Below are 20367 nucleotides of genomic sequence, written 5' to 3'. Positions count from 1 at the left end.
TATGAAAAGAAAAAAGAGAAGAGAGAAAACTCAATTAAAATGAAGACAAAGTTTGAAAAATAAAAGGAAACAAAATTGCAATATCAAAATGTAAATAGATGGAATGAAAAGTGAATGAAAACATTTTCTCTGCTAAGATCTTTATGGATGTTCTAGAGTTAAAATTCTCAATTAATACAATGAGAATAGTAGAAAGCATTTTCAGATTATTCTAACTCTCTGTTGTCAACAAACTAATGGGAGCAGAACCAGGATGTGCCTAACATCTCACATGGACTGTACTCTCCGGATTTGTTAAGTATGCCCTGCCTGTGGATATTGATGCTAGAGCCTGTCTAGTCACATAGGCATAGGAAGAATATAAGCTACTTGAGGTTTATCTTCACTTAGGGAGTGCTACTCTGGACAATGATTATGCAGACAGTGTTTACACTGCAAGATGTGGCACTGAAGGCTGCATCTTGCAGACAGGAAGCCTGAATATATACCAGGTCTGGAAGCTGAAAGCAAGCTAGCTTCAGAAAAGAAATGAACAGGAATCCTAGTGAAAAGTGCAGAAGTGCTACAGCGAGCTCACTGAACAGTAAACTTGGGCAGTCTATGGTCATGCTGAATGAGTACACATCTGCTCTGAAGATTTTTAGATTTATGCAACCTGAGGCACAGGAAGCATCCAAGACAGGAGGCATGCCTGGAACACCTCCCACAGTGTGTGTGTGAGCATAAACCTGTCAGTTTGTTGAGCCAGAGACACTCACCCAAGCTATAAATTTCTTATTGTCTGGGATGGCTGCTTACCCAGCTAATGGAATGAGGTGTTCATGAGAAATCTGAAATTCTTCTGAGAAGTCTGAGACCATGCCAGGATTTACAGTCTTGGGATGGCTGAGTCCCTGGCCAGAGAACCTCCCTTCAGGTACCTCTGTAACTGAGTTTTCACTGATCATTCTGTTCATTTCTTTTCTGAAGCTAGCTTGCTTTCAGCTTCCAGGCCTGGTATGTATTCAGGCTTCCTGTTTGCAGGATGCAGCCTTCAGTGCCACATCTTATCTTCCACTGCCACTGTCCTGCCTAGGAACAGGAAATCCACCTCCCTTTTAAACTTTTGCATTTGAGGAGCAAGAATATTTTCTCACCTTGCTTTGTCATTCTCCTGAGTCTGTGGAATGTGCTAGGTTTTATTTCCTGTGCAGATAACTTCCAGTTATTCCCACCCTTCTTTCCCTGACAAGTTGCAAGTATATTATTTTGTTTCCAGTCCATGGAAGAAAAAGCTATTCCTGAGTCTCCCTATAACACCACCTTAGACATGAACTTGTATTTTTATTTTATCAGTTTTGTGTGTTTCAGTACATTAACCACATTTCATTTGTTTGTCTTTCTCAAATATCATCTTTATTTCCTTCTTTTCCTTCATTTTCCCCATTTTTATGAAACATTTCATTTGTATTTATTTATTATGGCATAATTTAATCTTGTGTCTGTGTTGTTATTGGTACTTTGTTCTTTATCAATTATATTTATACACAGTGACCTACATTTGTAGCTGATTGTATTATATTAATGTGTAAGTTTACTATGTTCTACTTAGTTTTCTATTTCTCTTCTTTTGCTTTTGTGTAGCTCATATTCTTCTTGTGACTTCCTCTTTCTGAATACTTGTGCTTAAGTGGAAAAAAACCATACATTATTATGGGCTCTCGAGAGACTCAGATTGTTATAAAAATATTCATATTGATCATCTATGAGAGATCTCAGTGAGTTGGTTCATCCATTATTGTTCACGGGATGCTTGAAAAAGCCTATTATTTCCTTTAAGTCTCTAGAAACAGGCTATACATTTAAGTGGAACAGTAATAATTTCTCTCAGTAAGACACCTCTTAATTTCTATGTGGCCTGGACTATGCTTGTTTGTCTTAGGTACTCAGTGTTTAGGAGTAAATCAACAACATCTATACCAGAATCTGTAGACCTATACTAGCTCTATAACCATTCACAGGGTTGTATATTTTACAAAATCCAGAATTATTCAAATGCCATCTCTTCTAGAATTTTCTGTTTCCTGATTTGTTTTAAAACATGTGCTAGACTAGAGGGAATGATATCTCTATGTATTTTTTTGTAACTCTCAACAGATCATGTTTAACAGTTCTGTATTTTCCTTTTGCAGGTTCTCTATTATTTATAGGAAGTATCACTGGCCGTTTTATTGGAGGCTTTATTATTGACAGATTGGAAATGAATAATAAGAACAAATTGAAATTTATAGCGATATCTGCTGTTATATCAATTGTGCTTTTCCTATTAACATTTTTTGTGGAGTGTGAAACAGTAAAATTTGAAGGAATCAATGATGATTATCATAGGTAAATATACATTTGTAGACTACATACTTTAGTCATAACTGAAGGGATATTTTCTATACTAATAATTCAGTAACTATATATTTAAATAACTTCTGGCATTATTAATCATGCAAATGAAAAATCAAACAGGCTTTTACTGTTAATAACTCATAAAGATATATCTCATATAGACATATTTGTTTATCATGCTATTATTAGTGATGTATAATCAAAACTATAAATTTGTATTAGGATATGTAGAAAGTCACAGATTTTACTAGAATCTATGTAACATGGTTTCAACTGAGCATGCACACAGATCTTTGAGATTAACTATCCAAAATTCAAAGGGCTTTGGATAAGTTAATATTAAATATTGGACAACATAAATGTAACTGTAAATGAAAGGACTGAGTAAGTGAAATTATAAAAGAGAATAATAGCTCTTTCAACTATAATGCGGTTGCATATGACAAACCACTATTCAATAAATGCTACTGGAGATGACCATGAGGGTATAAAACATGATGTTAACTTCACTCCTTTTTTAAGTTTAGTTTTGTTTCACATATTCATTTTCTATCCTGCTCACTGTCCCCCACCCCCAGTCACTCCATCCCACAATCTTTCCCACATCCTGCTTTCCCTTCTCCTCTGACCAGGTTGGGACCTTCCCTTGGTATTCGTCCACTTCACATTTCAAGTCTCTGGAGGCTCCACTTCCACAGAGGCAAGACATGGCAGCCCAGCAAGAAGAATATATCCCATGTACTGGCAAAGGCATTTGGGGTAGCCGCTGTTCCAGTTGTTCAGTACCCACAAGAAGGCCAAGATACACATCTGCTACATATGTCCAGAGAAGCCTAAGTCCAGCCCGTGTACTTTCTTTGTTTGATCATTCAGATTTGGAGAAACCCAAGTGTCCACAGTAGTTGACTTTATTGGTCTTCCTACAGAGTTTCTATTCCCTTTAGTGCCCCAAATTCTTCCTCCTAATCTTCCATTAAGAGTCCCCAAGCTCTGCTGTCCACTGTTTGACTGTGATAGGCAAATATATGTTTGTAGAATATATACTTTAGTCATAATTAAAGAGATATTTTCTATATTAATAATTCAGTAACTATATATTTAAATAACTTTTAGAATTATTAATCATGCAAATGAAATATCAAATATGTTTTTACTTTTTACATTAAGGTTATATGTCTCATATAGATAAGTTTATCATGCATTTATTAGTTATTTATGATCAAAATTCTGTCTGATTCAGATGTTGGATGGAGCCTCTCAAAGGAAAACATGCTCCTGTCTCTAAATGTAACAGGGTATCATTAATAGTGTTAAGAATTGGTGCTAGACCCTGGAACGGGTCTTAAGTTGGGCCATTCCCTCAGTCTCTGCTCCATCCCCCATGCCTGTATTTCTTGTAGATAGGATAAAGTGTGGTTGAAAGTTTTCATGGTGGGTTGGTGCAATAGCTTCACTGGGGTTCCTGTTGGGCTACAGCAGGGGGCTTCTTCAGCTTCCATATCCCCAACATTGTGAGTCACTTCTAAGGTCACCCCATTGGTTCATGGGCACCTTCCTTATCCCAGGTATCTGCCTCATCCTGAACCTCCTCACCCCTGTCAGTTGCAGATTTCCATTCATTTTCATGGCCATCTAGCCATCTCTCCTGTCCTTCCCCACACCTGATCCTGAACGCCCCCCCCCCATGCCCTCCCTATTCCTTTTCAACCCAGTTCCGCCCCTCCATCTGCCTCTTATGGATCTTTTATTCCCCTTCTGAGTGAAATTCAAGTATCCTTGCCTGGGCCGTCCTTCCTGTTTAGCTTTATAAGGTCTGTTTGGCATGATACCTATCTTTTATGGCTAATATCCACTTATAAGTGAGTATAAATCATGCATGTCCTATTGGAACTGGATCACGTCACTCAGGATATTTTAAGTTTCTTCCATTTGCCTGCAAGATTCATGGCATCTTTAAAAAAAAAGTCTTCTTTTACTAATCATTTTATTCATTTACATTTTAAATGATATCCCCCTTCCCGGTTACTCTTCCACAAACCTCCCATTCTATGCCTCCTCCTCCCCCTCTCTTTTGCCTCTATGAGGGTGCCCTTCCACCCACCCACATACTCCTGATTCACTGCCCTAGTATCCCCCTGCACTGCGGCATCAAGTCTCCACAGGACCAAGGGTCTCCCCACACACTGATGTCAGATAAGGCCATACTCTGCTACATATATATCTGGAGCCATGGATCTCTCCATGGATACCATCTCTCATGATATCCATGGATATCATGGATGTCTTTGGTTGGTGGTTTAGTTCCTGGGAGCTCTGGGTGGTCCTGTTCGGTTGATATTATTGTTCCTATAGAGTTGCAATCCCCTTCAGTCCCTTTAGTCCTTTCCCTAGCTCTTCCTTTGGGGTCACAAGGCTCAGTCCAATGGTTGGCTGTGAGTTTCTGCATCTGTATTATTACGGTGCTATCAGAACCTTTCAGGGAACAGCCATACCAGGCTTCTGTTACCAAGTGCTTCTTGGCATCAGCAATAGTGTAGGGCTTTGTTTGCAGATGGAAGTGATCCCTAGGTAAGATGGTCTCTTGATGGCCTTTCCTTCAGTCTCTGTTCCATTTTTTTTGTCTTGGCCTTTCCTTTGGTCATGATCAATTCTGGATTAAAAACTTTGAGATGGGTAGTGTCCCCATCCCTCAAATGGGGGCTGTGCCTATCTACTGGAGGTGGTCTCCACAGGTTCTATGTCCTCTTTGTTGGGTATCTCAGCTAAAGTAATTATCATTGGGTCCTGAGAGCCTCTTGGTATCTTGGCATCTCAGGTTTTCTAGTGGCTACCCCTAGTTCCCCATCCACCACTGTTACATATTACAGTTCAAGTTCCTGACCCTCTGTCCTTCTCTCCTTTCCTGTCCCATACCTGATCCTGCACCCCTTATTTCCTCTTCCTCATCTCTCTCTCCTGGCACCTTCCCTCTCTCTACCTGCTGTGATTATTTTGTTCCCCTTTCTATATAGAATTCAAGCATCCATACTTTGATTTTCCTTCTTCTTAAGCATCATATGGTTTGTGGGTTGTATCGTGGGTATTCCAACCTTTTGAGCGAATATCCATTTAACAGTGAAAACATACCCTATGTGTTCTTTTGTGCCTGAATTACTTCACTCAGGATGAAATTTTATAGTTCTATCCATTTGGCTGTGAATTTCATGAAGTCATTGTTTTTAGTAGCTGAGTAGTACTTTATTGTGTAAGCGTGCCACATTTTCTGTATACATTCTTCTGTTGAGAAACATCTGGGTTGTTTTCAGCTGCTGGCCATTATAAATAAGGCTGCAATAAACATAGTGGACCATATGTTCTTGTTACATGTTGAAGCATCTTTTGGGTATATGCTCATCAGTTGTATAGATGGGTCTTCAAATAGAACTATTTCCAATTTTTCTGAGGAACCTCCAGACTGTTTGTTTTTAATAGTTGAAGAGTATTTGATTGTGTAGATGTACCACATTTTCTTTATCCATTCTTCATTTTAGGGACATTTAAGTTGTTTCCCACTTCTGGCTATTATAAATAATATTGTTATGAACATAGTTGAGGAAGTGACTTTGTGGGATGTTAGAACATCTTTTGAGTATAGCTCAGTCTTGGGGTCGAACTATTCCAAGTGTTTTGAAATCACCAACTTGATTTCTAAAGTGGTTGTACAAGTTTGCATTCCCAACAGTAATGAAGAAGTTTTCTTCTTGCTCTGGACTCTTGCCACCATGTACAATCTCTTGAGTTATTGATTTTAACCATTCCGAAGGGATTATGAGAGAACTTCAAAAGTTGTTTTAATATGCATTTTTCCTCATGAGTAAGGACTTTGAACATTTCTTTAAAGAAGAGTTTCTCAGTCATTCGAGATTTCTCTGTTGAGAATTCTTTAACTCTGCAGACCATTTTTTAAAAAACTAGATTATTTAGGTTATTGTTGTCTATAACTTCCTAAGTTCTTTGTAAATTGTAGATATTACACCTCTGTCAGGTGTAGGGTTGAAGATCCTTTCTCAGTCTGTAGGCTGCTGAAATGTCCTATTGATAATGTCCTGTCCTTACAGAATCTTTGCAGTTTCATGAGGTCCCATTTAACAACTGTTAATCATAGAGCCTGAGATATTTGTGTTTTGTTCAGGAAATTGTCTTTTATACTAATATGTTCAAGGGTACTTCCCACTTTCTCTTCTATGAGATTTACTGCATCTGTTTTTATGTTGAGGTCCTTTGAACCACTTGGAGTTGAATTTTGTACAGGATGACAAATATGGATCCATTTGTATTCTTCTACATGAAGACATTCAGTTAGAGCAGCACTATTGATTGAAGATGCTTTCATTGTTCCATTGTAGAGTTTGGGATTCTTTATCAAAAGTCATGTCTCTATCCATAGGTGTATGGGTTTATATCTGGGACTTCGATTGATTTGAATCCATTGGTCAACATGTTTGATTCTGTACCAATACTATGCAGTTTGTATCATTATTGCTCTGTAGTACAGCTTAAGGTCAGTGATGGCGATTCCTCTGGATGTTCTTTTATTGTTCATGAATTTTTTGGCTATTCTGGGTTTTTGTTTTTCCATATGAAGTTGAGAGTTTCTCTTTCATGTTCTATAAAAGATAGTGTTGAAATTTTGATGGGGATTGAATTGAATCTGAAGATTGCTTTTGGGAAGATGGCCATTTTCACTATGGTATTCTTACTTATCTATAAGTATGGGAGGTCATTCCATCTTCTGATATCTTCTTTCTTTCTTCAGGGACTTGAAGATTTTGTTATGCAGATCTTACACTTATTTGGTTAGAGTTACACTAAAATATTTTATATTATTTATGGCTGTTGTAAAAGGTATTATTTCCTTACTTTCTTTCTTGACCAGTTATCACTTGTATGGAGGCCTACAGAAGTCTTTGAGTCAAGCACTCTTTTAAAAAATATGCCACAGAATGTAAAGGACATTGGAAAACAATATGCAAAAAAGACTTGTTTCTGATCATATAAAAATATTTAATAGCGGTATGTTGCAGGAAATATTTTTAAAAATCAACCATTCTGCGCTATCGCCAGCAACTTTTGGGCTCCAGCAACCCTGCTGCCTCCATTGCTAGCCCTATGCACTGTCTGCCCATCTTGAGGTTTTCTTGCTGTGGATTCTGCTCACATTCCTAGCCATCTGCCCCGCCTTTGTCCACAGTCCCAAATCTTAGTACCCTGGTAAAATCAAAACTCTAGAGGCTAGTAATTTATAAGTCAGATTTATATCAGTAATTTCTCACCCCACAAAACACCAGCACAATGAACTCAGAGCCAATTGATATAAATTGCCTACCTATGTAAGACAAATTGTCCTATAATTATCCATCCCTTATAAGATATTCATAGCTACATGTGGCTATTTAAAGCCACATGGAATCTGGATCATCTTTCTCTTTCTCCCTCTTCCTTCCTTCTCTCTCTGTCCTCTCTCTCCTGTCTCTAAAAATCCCTGCCTGACTTCCTTTTCCACTGCCCAATCACAGGCTTCTTGTTGTGTTAATATTTAAGTTAACTGGGGAAATTGGGCTACAGTGGTATATTAGTATATAGAAAATAAATGGTATATCAGAAATGGACAAATAATTTGAAACAGAATTTTATCAAATAATAATTTTATAGACATAGAAAATATGCAGATAAAATTAATCCACTCTTTAGTCTCTAGCAAACTGTTTTAAATCAAGATGTGTAAATCAATGAAATCATACCATTATAAAGTAATGTGGAGAACAGTTGAAGCTCCTACAAACTGCCATGAGAAATTCAACCATGAACCGAGGGCATAGAAATGGACCTCAAAGAGTAAAATTGCTGTTCAGGTTGACCTTGTCAACCTGTATCAGACTCTGAGGAGTCTCATGCCATTTTGCCTGTTCTCACATTTTGTATCCAAACCACTCATGTAATAGCCTCTCCAACATTTGTTCACTGAACTCCAACCTCAAGTACATCACAAGTGTTACAATTCACTATATCCTTTCTACACTCTCAACTTTCTCTCAAGTTAGGTCAGTTACTGTTCTCAGTGCATCTCTGCACTGTTAATTTATACATGAGGTCAGTTAATGTAGAGCCTTAATCTTGCTGCTATGTTTTAGGTGTTACATTTCTCTCAAATTTTAATCAGATGTTGTTGTGGGTAGTATTTAAAACGGCAGCACCCAATCTAGCTTGTTCTTATGGGGCCACCAGGTTCCCGACTAGACAAGGCCAAGAGTGGTGGCGTGCTCTCGCCACTGGCTCAAGCAGGCCAGAAGCACCAGCCCTGCCACTCACAATATTCCATCGTGGTGGCTAGATCAGCCAATCCACAACACTGTCTCTACAAAGCTTGACTGATTCCCAGACAATATCTACCATCCACGTGGTACCTGGTAGAAATGAAACTCTAAACCTTAACTAATATTCAAAGGCTTTATATAGTTAGAAATGCTCAATTAACAATTTGCCTACACAATTAGAGTTGTTTCCCAATATCTAACCTTAAGATATAAATTGTTACCCAGGACTGTTCTGGACCCATGCGTGGTTCTCCATGGCTGTTACATCTCTCCTCTCTCTCCTCCTCCATTTTCCTCTTCCTTCTCTTTTGCTCCTCCCACATTAGCTACTCCCAAATTACCGAGCTTTATTGTAAAACGTAGCAGAGGTGGGGAGAATATCCTGCTACAAGTTGTCTCCAGAAAGCAACCTTAAGACCAGGTTCAAATCCTCAGTAGTGATAAGCAGATAAGATGATATCCAATTGATTTACCTCAAATATTTTAAAATTTGTTCTCTTAGTTTATCTACCACAAACGCTAAGTCCTAACTTAATCAATGATTTGAAGAGCAGGAGAACAGAAGTCCTCAAAAAATTTAATGAGGAGAACCTGAGGAAATTTAATCAGCATCAGCTTAAGTGTTTTACCTCTTAGTTGTAATTGTTCCTGTACTTGAAATTGGGTTCTTTTGATAATTTTTCTGCCATGAAGAGACTGATTCTTATGAAATCACCTTTGATATTGAATTATTCCTGCTTTGAGGAAAAAACAACAAGTGAAACATACCAAAACAAGGAACTAAGCTCATGTTGCAGGTCCTGGAGCTCCACCTGCCATTGCTTAGAATTCAGGTGTTGCTGCTCTGCAGTAATAGGCTCTGACAGGAAGGGCTGACAGGAGGCAGGCAGCAGGAGAGCTCTGAATTCTGGTCAGATGATGAGGTGGGTAAGCTCTGAATCTGTGTAGCTGGCCTGGAAGATTGGGGAGCTTTGGGTAACATTCTGCCTGCCTTGCCAAGGTATGTCTGACAGAATATTATCTCTGTCTCACTATCTTTCTGTCTCTCCCCCTGTCTCTGTCTCTGTCTCTCTCTCTCTCTTTCTCTCTCTCTCATGTATTTGAATTTAAAAAAAATACAATTGACAGGGATTTTTTTCTCTTTTATGAGCTATTTTCATATTCAGTATAGCTCTGAATGTTTTGGTATACTGAATCTTAAAAACTGTTTCAATAATTGTACAACATGATTTGTCATGAAGACTGAGAAGTTAGTACCATGTTAGTACCATTCTTCTAAGAGTCGAGACCCCTTTTCTGTGAGAGGTCCAAGTATCCTGAAACCTTAATATCAATTTAAAGACATTTTTCTTACATTCTCAGAGTGTCATTTGCTTCATGTTTTGGACAAATTGAGGGGGACATTGTAGGTATTATAGCAGGGATAAAAATGAAGTCCTAAGAAGTGAGAATGAAAACTTGGCTCAGGTTGATTTCAACCTGAATCAAACTCCAGGAAATCTAATGACAGCCAGTTTAATATCAGCATATTAAAACACAGTATTTTGGCAGGAAAGTTTTTTGGTGTAAAAAGTCCCCAGTGCACAAAGAAGTATAATTACATTGAAAATCAACTCAGGGTCTCTGTCATTTATCCCAAGAAGATGGGTTATAAAGATAGACTGCAAGTGCTAGCTTACAGATATAAGGAAGGATCTAGTGTAGTCATGGTTATATATATATACTGGAGAGATTATATAGGCTACTAGTCACCGTCACCTCTGGTCCTGATTGTGAGAGCTTTGGGGAGCTGATGGAGGTCCAGGCAACATAAGGATCATTTAGACTACCTTTAGTCCTGGCTGAGAGCTAATTACTGCCTACCCCAAAAGATAATATAGAACAAAGGGCTATTAATCACTTCCAATTTGCAGATTTCTTGATGAATGGAAAGGTAATTGTTGAATCCTTTGAGAGCAAAATCTGTGTGATTAACATTTCTGCTTTCCCTGGTGATCTGTGCTCACAAGAACTTTTGTGCTCCTAACAATAAACCACTTTGGAAAACTGACAGTTTTTTGAAAGTTTTTTTTTTTTAAGTAGCTAGAGAGGTGATTCAGTGTTTAAGTGCACTTGCTCTTTTGTCAGAGGCACAGGTTTGGTTTCTTATACCCACATGGATGATCATAACTGTATCATCTCTAGTCCAAATAGATCCAATACCTTTCTTTTGCTTCCCTGGGTGCTGCACTTACAAGGTACATATACATACATTTGAGCAAAGCACACATACATAAAATTATCCTAAAGTAGTTACATTAACAACTTTCATACTATATAAATATTCTACTTTTAGTACACATGACTCAATGAAAACATATGACCTTATAAGAACAAATAAAGGATATTCATACAAAAGAAGCAAGGAAAATATAAGTATTGTGTGATTGATTACCTTTTATAAAATCGCAACAGATAAACAGGAAGAGGGTACTATACATTAATAAATCTGTGAAAAATATTTAAAAATCTATATCACTTGTTTGTGTACCTTGATATACACATTAGTAGTTTAAATGATGGTGTTACAATTGTGTTTAATCTCAACTTCACAGCCTTGGTGTGCTTGGAAACCTCACAGCTCCGTGCAATGTGGACTGTGGCTGCACAACTTCTGACTATAACGCTGTATGTGGAAGAGATGAGACACAGTATTTCTCTCCCTGCTTTGCAGGGTGCGAAGCTACTAAAACCCTACAGAAGGAAAAGGTAGATTTCCTTATGCTTCTTCCTCTCCAGTAACATGCTCAGTTTGTGGATGATGAGATTTTACTCATAGCTCTCTAAAATTTTGCTTTGATATTTTCCTTAACTTTAATTTTAGCAACATTCAAAGAAAACCTAGTTTTTGTTTATCAAATTCTCTTTCAACAGCATTCATTGAATTTTGATCACACTCTTTCACAAGCCAAAGGGTTATGCACTTGTGAAGCACACCTGTGTGTGTATGAAAGTATTTGATACTCCAAAATCTAAGAAGAATTCAGTTAGAAGTTATGTAAATAGAGTACTGGTCAGAGGACGATGTCTGATGTCATTCATCAGGATCAGTCCACCTTGAGTTTTGAGGCAGTCTTTCACAGGTTTGGAGAACTCCCAAGTAGGCTAGAGTACCTGGCCCTAAGTCCCCAGGGAACCATACATTTCTACATCTGCAGCAGTGGGCTTACAAGCACACCACCATGCCAGGCATTTAATGTGGATGCCAGTGATCAAAACCAGGCTCCCTTTCTTAGCATCTCACTGACTGAATTATCTCTCCAGCCCTTGTGGGCATTTTTCAAAGCAGCTAACTATGTTTTCTTCAGTGTTTACCTTTTCATTGGAACAAAATATGTATCTAGGTACTAAAAATCTTATCTTTCTTTTTCTCTGTCTCCTGATACTTGTGAAGAAAAAAGAGCAATAAATAGTATATTTACTGATTTGTAGACATATTAACATGCTTAGTAGAATTTACATTTTAATATCATAACATGGTTTTTAACAAGTATTAGAATGAAAAAGATTTATGATATTTATTAAATTTATTCTAAAATGCTACATACTAATATATTATTTAAGTCTCTAAAATATGGGAGAAATGTAAATGTAATTTAAAAGCACTATTTGTTATTGTTGTTAATCACCTACCAAGTCTAACTCATTAATTAAATTTTATCATAAGTGTGATGGTTTGAACATAATTTGAATATGTTCCATTCAAATTTATGTATCAGAATACTGGTCCACAGTATGATGGAAATACAAGGTCATAGGATCCTTAAAATGTGAAGTCAGTTTGGAGGGCTGGGATAGTTTGTTGTTTTTTATTTATTTTGTTTGTTTTTCTTTTTTTAAAACTTTTTATTGTTTCTTTATGAGATTCACATCATGCACCCCAGGCCTACCTGTTGGCTCCTTGCTGGCAGGTCCAGGCAAGAGAGCAGTCCCGGTTCTGCCTGGTCTCTCCTGGACTGAGCGGGATGGTGAGTGTAGATGGCCGAAAAGAAACACACCAGGCCAAGAGTCTTGTCGAAGCAGGAACTCAATGCTCTTGCATCAGTCTCTTCCTTATATAAACTCGGAGCATAGGTGGGGGGTTTATGGTGGGTTGAGATGACATAGGAGGTAGGGAAGGGTGACAGGTTATGGGTTGACTGACAGGGCCAATGGCAGAGCTCTACATTAGCAATGGCAGGGCAGAGGAAAGGCAAAACAGGTCTTGGTGAGTCACCCCTATATGGAAGTGACTGAGAAACGTCTCAAAACTCAAGGTCGGCTTAGGCTTTCCCCCAAGGCCACAGAAACTCAAGCCAGTCTCAGGTTTGTCTACAAGGCCCAAACCAGGGCCGAAATGGGGCCCAACATCTACACATCTTCTTGTCCCCTGTAATCTGGCCTCTGCCCTTGCAGCCTCCACCCCCCAAAAATACAAAGCACACAAACAAAATAATAAACCAAACAAAGCATAGAAAACATCTCATTTCACAAGCTGTTGTTTGTCATAGTGTGTCTCACATTATAACCCTCTGTCCATCTTCTAGGCAAATATCCTTTGCAATGAGTCATTGTTCTGGGTCAAGGTCTCTGGCTTCTGTCACATTATCAAGATTGGATCCTCACTAGGACTCCTCCACACTATCTGTGTTGCCCTGTGTCATGTAAATCCTGCAGCTTTGGTACAGCAGGACTGGCCGTTTCACATAGTCCAATAGTTTATGCATGATATAGGTTTGAGGGCAGGCCAACACAAAGTTCTGGATTTGGGCCTATGTCATAGGTGAACTCTTCAGCCTGTCAGCTTTCCCTTATCCACACCACCAGGGCCAGCTCTCCAGTGCTGCTCCAAACTAGCCCAACCAATCCCAGCATTGGTAAGAGGCAAGGTCAGTTCTTCTCTACTCCTGCCCTCAGGGATGGCTCACCCATACCCACAGAGTCAACACCACTGTGTCAAGGCAGGGGGCTCACTCTCCGAAGTGCAGCAGCCAGTGGGAGGCTGGACCAGTTACCCTTGGTGCATGCTGACCACTACCTTTGCCATCAGGGCCAGAGCAACTCTATTGCCCTAGCAAGTTGCAGGGTGTGCTTTCCCAAGAACTACATACAGTGAGTGACTGGGCTGCTCTCATAATTTTGGACCAGCCCAACTGACTACTGCAGGTGTCTAGGGGTCAAGGGAGGAGAACATCATCCCTGCACACATGACCCCTCAGAGTAGACAAGTGGCCAGCCAGCTCACCTTAGCTCTGACCCTTGAAGTCACTATACCTGAGAGTCCACCACAAGGGCCAGTTGTTCACTGAGATGCTAAGCACAGGATCAATATAGAACTACTCTTCTATTTAGGAAATTTTGCTTAGGAACATTCAGTACAAGGAATTCTTTATGATTTTCTTATATTTTTATTAGGCATAATTAATTCTTAATGCATATCAAGTATAAAAAGATTCCACTTAATACTCACACAGTTAATGATAGCATTTGTTAGTTAAAAGTTGGAATTAAAATACGTGCAGTGAAGAGTATAGCTGCCAGGGTTTTATTAAAAGACAATTATCTGTGTTGGAAATAATAGCTCTGAAGCAAAACTGACAAAATCAAAAGAGTATGGTTATACAAATTTGTATGGATAGAACTGAAGAATAAACACAATCAGCACTACCTTGAAATACGAAAGAAATAAAACAACAAAATTATTTTGATAAAACTATGGAGAAGCAATACCTTTAGTAAGATTTTAAAAATATCTTGTCTTTATATTAATAATCTGAACATTGGGCCCCTTGAGTCCACATCTTATATTTTTCTTCATGACCTTGTGTCTTTAGCTGGTTCTTATATGTTTATGTTTTGATGTGGTATTATTTTCTTTCTACCTGAAGAATTTATCCATTATTTCTGAAATGTATTCACTAGGCATATGATGCTAGGTTGCATGTTCTTCACCTTGTCTCCCTGAGCAGTTGAAATACAGTTTTAGACATTCTGCACTATGACAATTACCCAAGAGAAACTATTTGAAAGAAGAAAGATTTGGTTTTGTGCCTGCTTTCACTTGTTAGTCCATTGTTGTCTGCTTGCATTAGTTAAGTCTGTGGAAGTTTGCTGATGTGGATCAGGGCTCCTCATCTTACTGAATTCAATAGTGAGTGGAGAAATGGTTGTATATGCCTGGGCTAGCTGACATCTTACACTTTTATTTCCTTTTAGCCACTTTGTATTAGGCATGATGCTCACATACAATTCCACAAATTAATGTCTGAAAATAACCGCATATATACACAGGGCAAACAGATAATCAAAATTCACTACCAGAGAGCTGTAGTATTTTGTCTCTCACAAACATTTAGAATATTTTCTTTGTTTGTACTTTCTGTAGTATCATAGACAGATTTTTCGTTTTATTCATTTTTTTTGTTTGGAATCACCATGTACTTTGTGTCTGGATCAATATCTATCATTTGTTACCCTATCTCTACCTATCAACTACCAATATACTTTTGAATTTGAATGACATTGTTTTCATCCCCCAATTCTAAGTTCAGAACCACAGACATAGCATGACTCAGTTGCAGACAGAAGTCTGGGTTCAGACCCAAGCTATGTTCTCTCTAGAAACTATGAGAAGGAATGACTTGTAAATGCTTCCAGTTTCTCTAAGCTTAAAATTAATAAAATCTGTATTTTTTTATTAGATTTCCTTAGAGGCAGTTTTAGCTTATATTAATTATTATTAAATTCTTTAAGAGACGAATCCCTTTCCCTTAAGGCCAGCAAAATAGAGTCTTAGGTTGCACGTGTTGAAAGAAAAATACCTGGTACAGTGTGAAGCTCACCTAGTCAGTTGAGGTTTAATCGAAGTAGTTTTTTCCCACAATACAAATGTAATATACTTTATAAGAGAACTAAAAGTCACAGATTCTTTTTCCTAGGTATTATGGGGTTATATATAACTGATGGAAGGAATCACCACAGTCATCTTGAATTACTTCATAGCACATAAGGGGAGGGGACAACTACACTGTGCTATAGTTTTAATATTTCCTATAGGTTGTCATCTCTTTACTTAAAAAAAAAAGATTCTTTTCTCACAAAATAAACCCCACCCAATTTCCTTCCCCTTCATTCCTCCCAGTTCCCCCTATTTCCCCTCTTTCCCAGATCCAGTTCCATTTTTTGCTCTTTAGAAAAGAGCAGACCTCTAAGAGACAACAGTCAAATAAGACAAAACAAGAAACAATAAGACAAGGCAAAAGCCCTCATATTGAGACTGGACAAGAGAACCAAAGAGGAGGAAAAAGAGTCCCTAGAGCACGGAAAAATTGTCAGAGATACATTCCTCCCACTATTATGAGTCCCATGAATACAAGCTTGTTAGGTCATATAATAACACAGAGGACCTGGTGGAGACCCATGCAGACACTCTGCTTGCCACTTCAGTCTCTTTGAACCCATGCGAGCCCTGCATGAATGATTCAGTGGTCCAAGTTCCTTTGGTATCTTCCATCCCCTCAGACTCCTGCAATTTAATCTCTCCCTCTACTGCAGTGTTTCTCTATATCCTACTGGAGAGACCTAATGAGTCCTCCAATATAGACTCTCTCCACTGCAGAATATCTGGCTGAGGTTCTCTGCATTATTCCTATCTACTGATGGTGGGGCCTCTCTGATGGCAACTAGACAAGGCAACAAACTATGAGTATAGAAGAATATCATTAGGAATTTTTTGGTTTGTTTCTGCCAGTCATTTTTGGTTCTAGCCTAGGTCACTGGGCTATCTAGAGTCCAGGTCTTAGGCATCCAGGTGGTATAGGTCATTGGCTCCCTCTACTGGCACAGGCCTCAAGTTAAACAAAACCTTGGCTAGCTACTACCATAAGTTCTGTACCATCATTGCCCCCAGTACGTATTGATGACAGGATTGAAGGTTGAGTTTTGTGGTTGGGTTGTGTCCCACTTTGGTTTTTCAGTAGCCCACAGAGTATCATCTTGTGCAAAAAAGACTAGAATGTGGTTCTCAATCTTCTTAATGCTGTGAACCTATGATACAGTTCCACATATTGTGGTGACCCTCAACTACAAAATTATCTTCAATACTACTTCATAACTGTAACTTTCCTACTCTTATAAATTGTAATGAACATATATATGGTTGTGAGATAGCTGATATGAACAGATCATTCGAGCCCAAAGGGATTGTGACTCACATGTTTAAAACTTCTTGTCAAGAAGTAGGGGTGAAGAACCTGGGTATACCCCTTACATTCGAAGAGCTCTGTGGATGTTTTCCTTGGCCAAAGGACAACAATGTTGGTTTTCAGAAAATGACCTTTTGTGTCAGGATCAGTCTGGGTTGTTTTGGGATTGCTGTGGAATTCCCTCAGAAACAACTCAAATGAATGCAACCCAGTCTCACCACTGGAAGCCTTGCCTGGCTACAGTCAAGTTCAGAGACCATATTCTGCATTACTAGGAGTCCTCACTAGGGTCATCCGCATAGATTCCAAGGTTCCTCTGCTGGACTAGGTATCCACAAGGCCCCTATGCTCTCTGATTCTATCTTTGTCTTCTGAAACTGTCTTCTTCCACTCCCTTCCCATCTGATTCCTCCCTGGTTTCCTTCTCAGTCAAATTATCATTTTGGACATAGGAGGGCTCTCCTATTTTTAAAATTAAGCTCCTGTCTTCACCTACAGGCAGTCTACAAACAAACCTTTTTTTATTTCTCCTTTTCAAGGAGATCAAGGAATCGGCCCTAGAGACCTAAATTTATCTAAACTTGTGGAGAGGTGGGCCGTGAGAGGCAGCTGGGTACCAGGTCCCCGGAGACCCTAAAGGGATGGTGTTCGGCCTCACTCCTGGGCCCTGGTTTCTTTCACTTAGCTTCAGTCCTCTACAGCCCCTCCCATAGAGTGGTCTATGGCCATCAGTCATGTAGGAACAGTGCCTCAGGCTCTCCCACATGTAGATGAGGTATCTCCAAGCTCTCAGACCAAGCCAATAGGAGTTATCTGCTGCTAGACCCTAATCCACCCCAAAACTGTATATAAGAATCCTATTCAGGAGAAGAAAAGGTATGCAAGATACATCCAGTTGTCTGAGAGTTTCTGTCACAAGAGCTGTAACACTACTACTTGGGAAGAGATATGCTCTCCCTAAGGGCCTTCAGGACCCTTCCCACGCTCCTTGCTAGCTAGTCGGCTTCTCACTGGCTCAGCCCAGAATGGCTCAGTGCAGATTGACAGGTGCAGCACCTGTGAGCAAGTGAGTAGTGACAGTGGAGATGCAGGCAGAGGCAGCAGTGGAGGGAAAGGAGGTGGTTCCCCCTCCCTGCTTGCACTGTATGCCCTTAGCCCAAAACACTGCACCTAGGCAGGCTGGAGATCGTCATGGGAAGTCTTCTGGCACCAGCACCCACATAAACTTTCAGAGTCTGTGAATTGTAGCATGATTATTATGTTGTTAATGCTAATATCCACTTATAAATTAGTACATATCATGTTTATCCATTTGGTATGGGTTACCTCACACAGGATTTTTTTGTAGCACCATTCATTTGCCAACAAATTTCATGATGCCACCTTTTTTAACATTTGACAAATACTCCATAGTGTAAATGTGCCACATATTCTTTATTCTGTTGAGTAAAACCTAGGTAAATTGCAGTTTTTGGTTATGTATAAAGCCACAATGAACAGTTGAGCAATTTTCCTTGTGGGAGGATGGGGAATCCTTTGTGTATTAGTCCTTGTAGTGATTCTGACTGTTGAAATTTCAGAGTTGTTATGATATGCATTTCCTTGATAGCTACGGATGTTGAACATTTCTTTATGTGTATCTTAGCCATTTGAGATTCCTGTATTGAAAATTCTATGTTTAAATCTGTACTCCATTTTCAATTGGATTATTTTGGTTTTAATACTTAATTGAGTTGCTTATGTATTTTGAGTAGTAGAACTTTATTGGATGCTGATTTTTTAAAAAAACTCTTCCATTTCTGTAGGCTTCCTCATTTTTGTTTCCTTTTCCTTACAGAAATGTTTTATTGACATGAAGTGTCCTTTATTACCTGATGATCTTAGTGACTACACTATCAGTGTTTTGTTCAGAAAATTATCTCCTATGTTAATACATTCAAGGTTGTACTATTTTTTTTCTTCTATCAGATGTAGTGTGTCTTGTTTTACATTGAGATCTTTGATCCACTTGGACTTTTCATTGATGATACTTTAATTTTTCCAGTGTGTATTTCTGGCTTTTTTTAAAAAATCAAAATTAAGAGATCTCCAGTTGTTTGGATAAGTGTCTGTGTCTTCAATTATATTCCATTGATTAATGTGTTTTTCTTGTACCAAAAGGATGCAGTCTTTATTTCTGTAGTTCTGTAGTACAATTTAAAATCAGAGGTAGAGATACCTCTAGTAGTTCTTTTATTTCTCAAGACAATTATAGCTATACTCTGTTGTTGTATTACTGTATGAAGTTGAGAACTCTTTTTCCCAGTTCTATAAATAATTGTGTTAGAAATTTATTGGGGATCACATTGAATATGTAGATTTCTTTTGGTAGAATTGCCATTTTTTTACCATGGTAATTCTACCGATTTGTGAGCTTTTTATGTTCATTCGTTAGGGAGATTTTTTCATCTTCTGATATTTTCATCATTTTCTTTCTTAAAAACTTGAAATTCTTAACATACAAGTGTTTCAAATGTTTGGTTCGAGTTACATCAAGATATGTTATAGTCTTTGTGGCTACTGTAAGATGTTGATTCCTTGTTTCCTTCTCAGTCAACTTATCATTTTGGACACAGGAGGGCTCTTCTACTTTTAAACTTAATTGTGTACCAAGCTATTATGCTGGAAGTGTTTATCAAGCTGTAGAAATTTGCTAGAGGAAAATTTCAGATTGCTGACATATCATATCACCTGTAAATACATATACTTTGGCTTTTTCCTTTATAACTTGTAGTACCTTGATCTCCTTCCATGAACAATTTGCTCCAGATAAGACTAAAATATTCTATTGAGTAGCAAAGAAGAGAGTGGACAACCCTGTCTGTTTCCTAGTTTTTGTGTAATTGCTTTGAATTTCCCTCCAGTTAATTTGATGTTGGCTATAGGCTTGCTGTAAATTGCCTTTGTTTTATTTAGGTATATCCCTTTTATCCTTAAACTCTCTGAATCTTTTGATATAAAGAGTGATGGGTTTTGTCAAATTTTTTAGGCATCTAATGAGATGACCTTGTGTAAATTTCTTTTATTTTCTTTACATGTTGATTACATTTGCTAATTTTCATGTGTCCAACCATACTTACCTCTCTTGGATGAAGGCTAGTTGATCATGATATTTGATCATTTTAATATGTTCTTGAATTTAGTTTGAGTACTTTTATGTGTATCTTCATAAGGAAAATTAATGTCTCATTTTCTTACTTTCTTGAGTCTTTATTTGGCTTTTGGTATCAGGGTAACTCTAGACTCAATAAAATGAATTGGTCTAAGTTCCTTCCATTTCTATTCTCTGCAATAATTTGAGGAGTTTGGGTGTTGACTCTTGAAAGTTTTGTAGAATTCTTCACCAAATATATATGTCCCATTTGTTTGTTTATTTG

The 20367-nt window shown here is 38.3% G+C and overlaps 1 protein-coding gene across 1 annotated transcript in view; it reads left to right on the top strand.

Annotated features, from left to right (window-relative positions):
• Positions 1-20367, top strand: part of LOC114638523 (solute carrier organic anion transporter family member 6A1-like) — an 89093-nt gene that overhangs the window by 46629 nt on the left and 22097 nt on the right. Inside the window, exons 8-9 of the mRNA XM_028787039.1 lie at positions 2172-2367; positions 11324-11477. Of these exons, the coding sequence (XP_028642872.1) occupies positions 2172-2367; positions 11324-11477 (350 nt within the window). The remainder of the gene's footprint in view (positions 1-2171; positions 2368-11323; positions 11478-20367) is intronic.

Source organism: Grammomys surdaster, unplaced genomic scaffold (genome assembly GCF_004785775.1).
Source record: "Grammomys surdaster isolate TR1022 unplaced genomic scaffold, NIH_TR_1.0 125604, whole genome shotgun sequence".
NCBI classification, from domain to species: domain Eukaryota; kingdom Metazoa; phylum Chordata; class Mammalia; order Rodentia; family Muridae; genus Grammomys; species Grammomys surdaster.
This window is presented reverse-complemented; position numbering and strand designations above follow the sequence as displayed.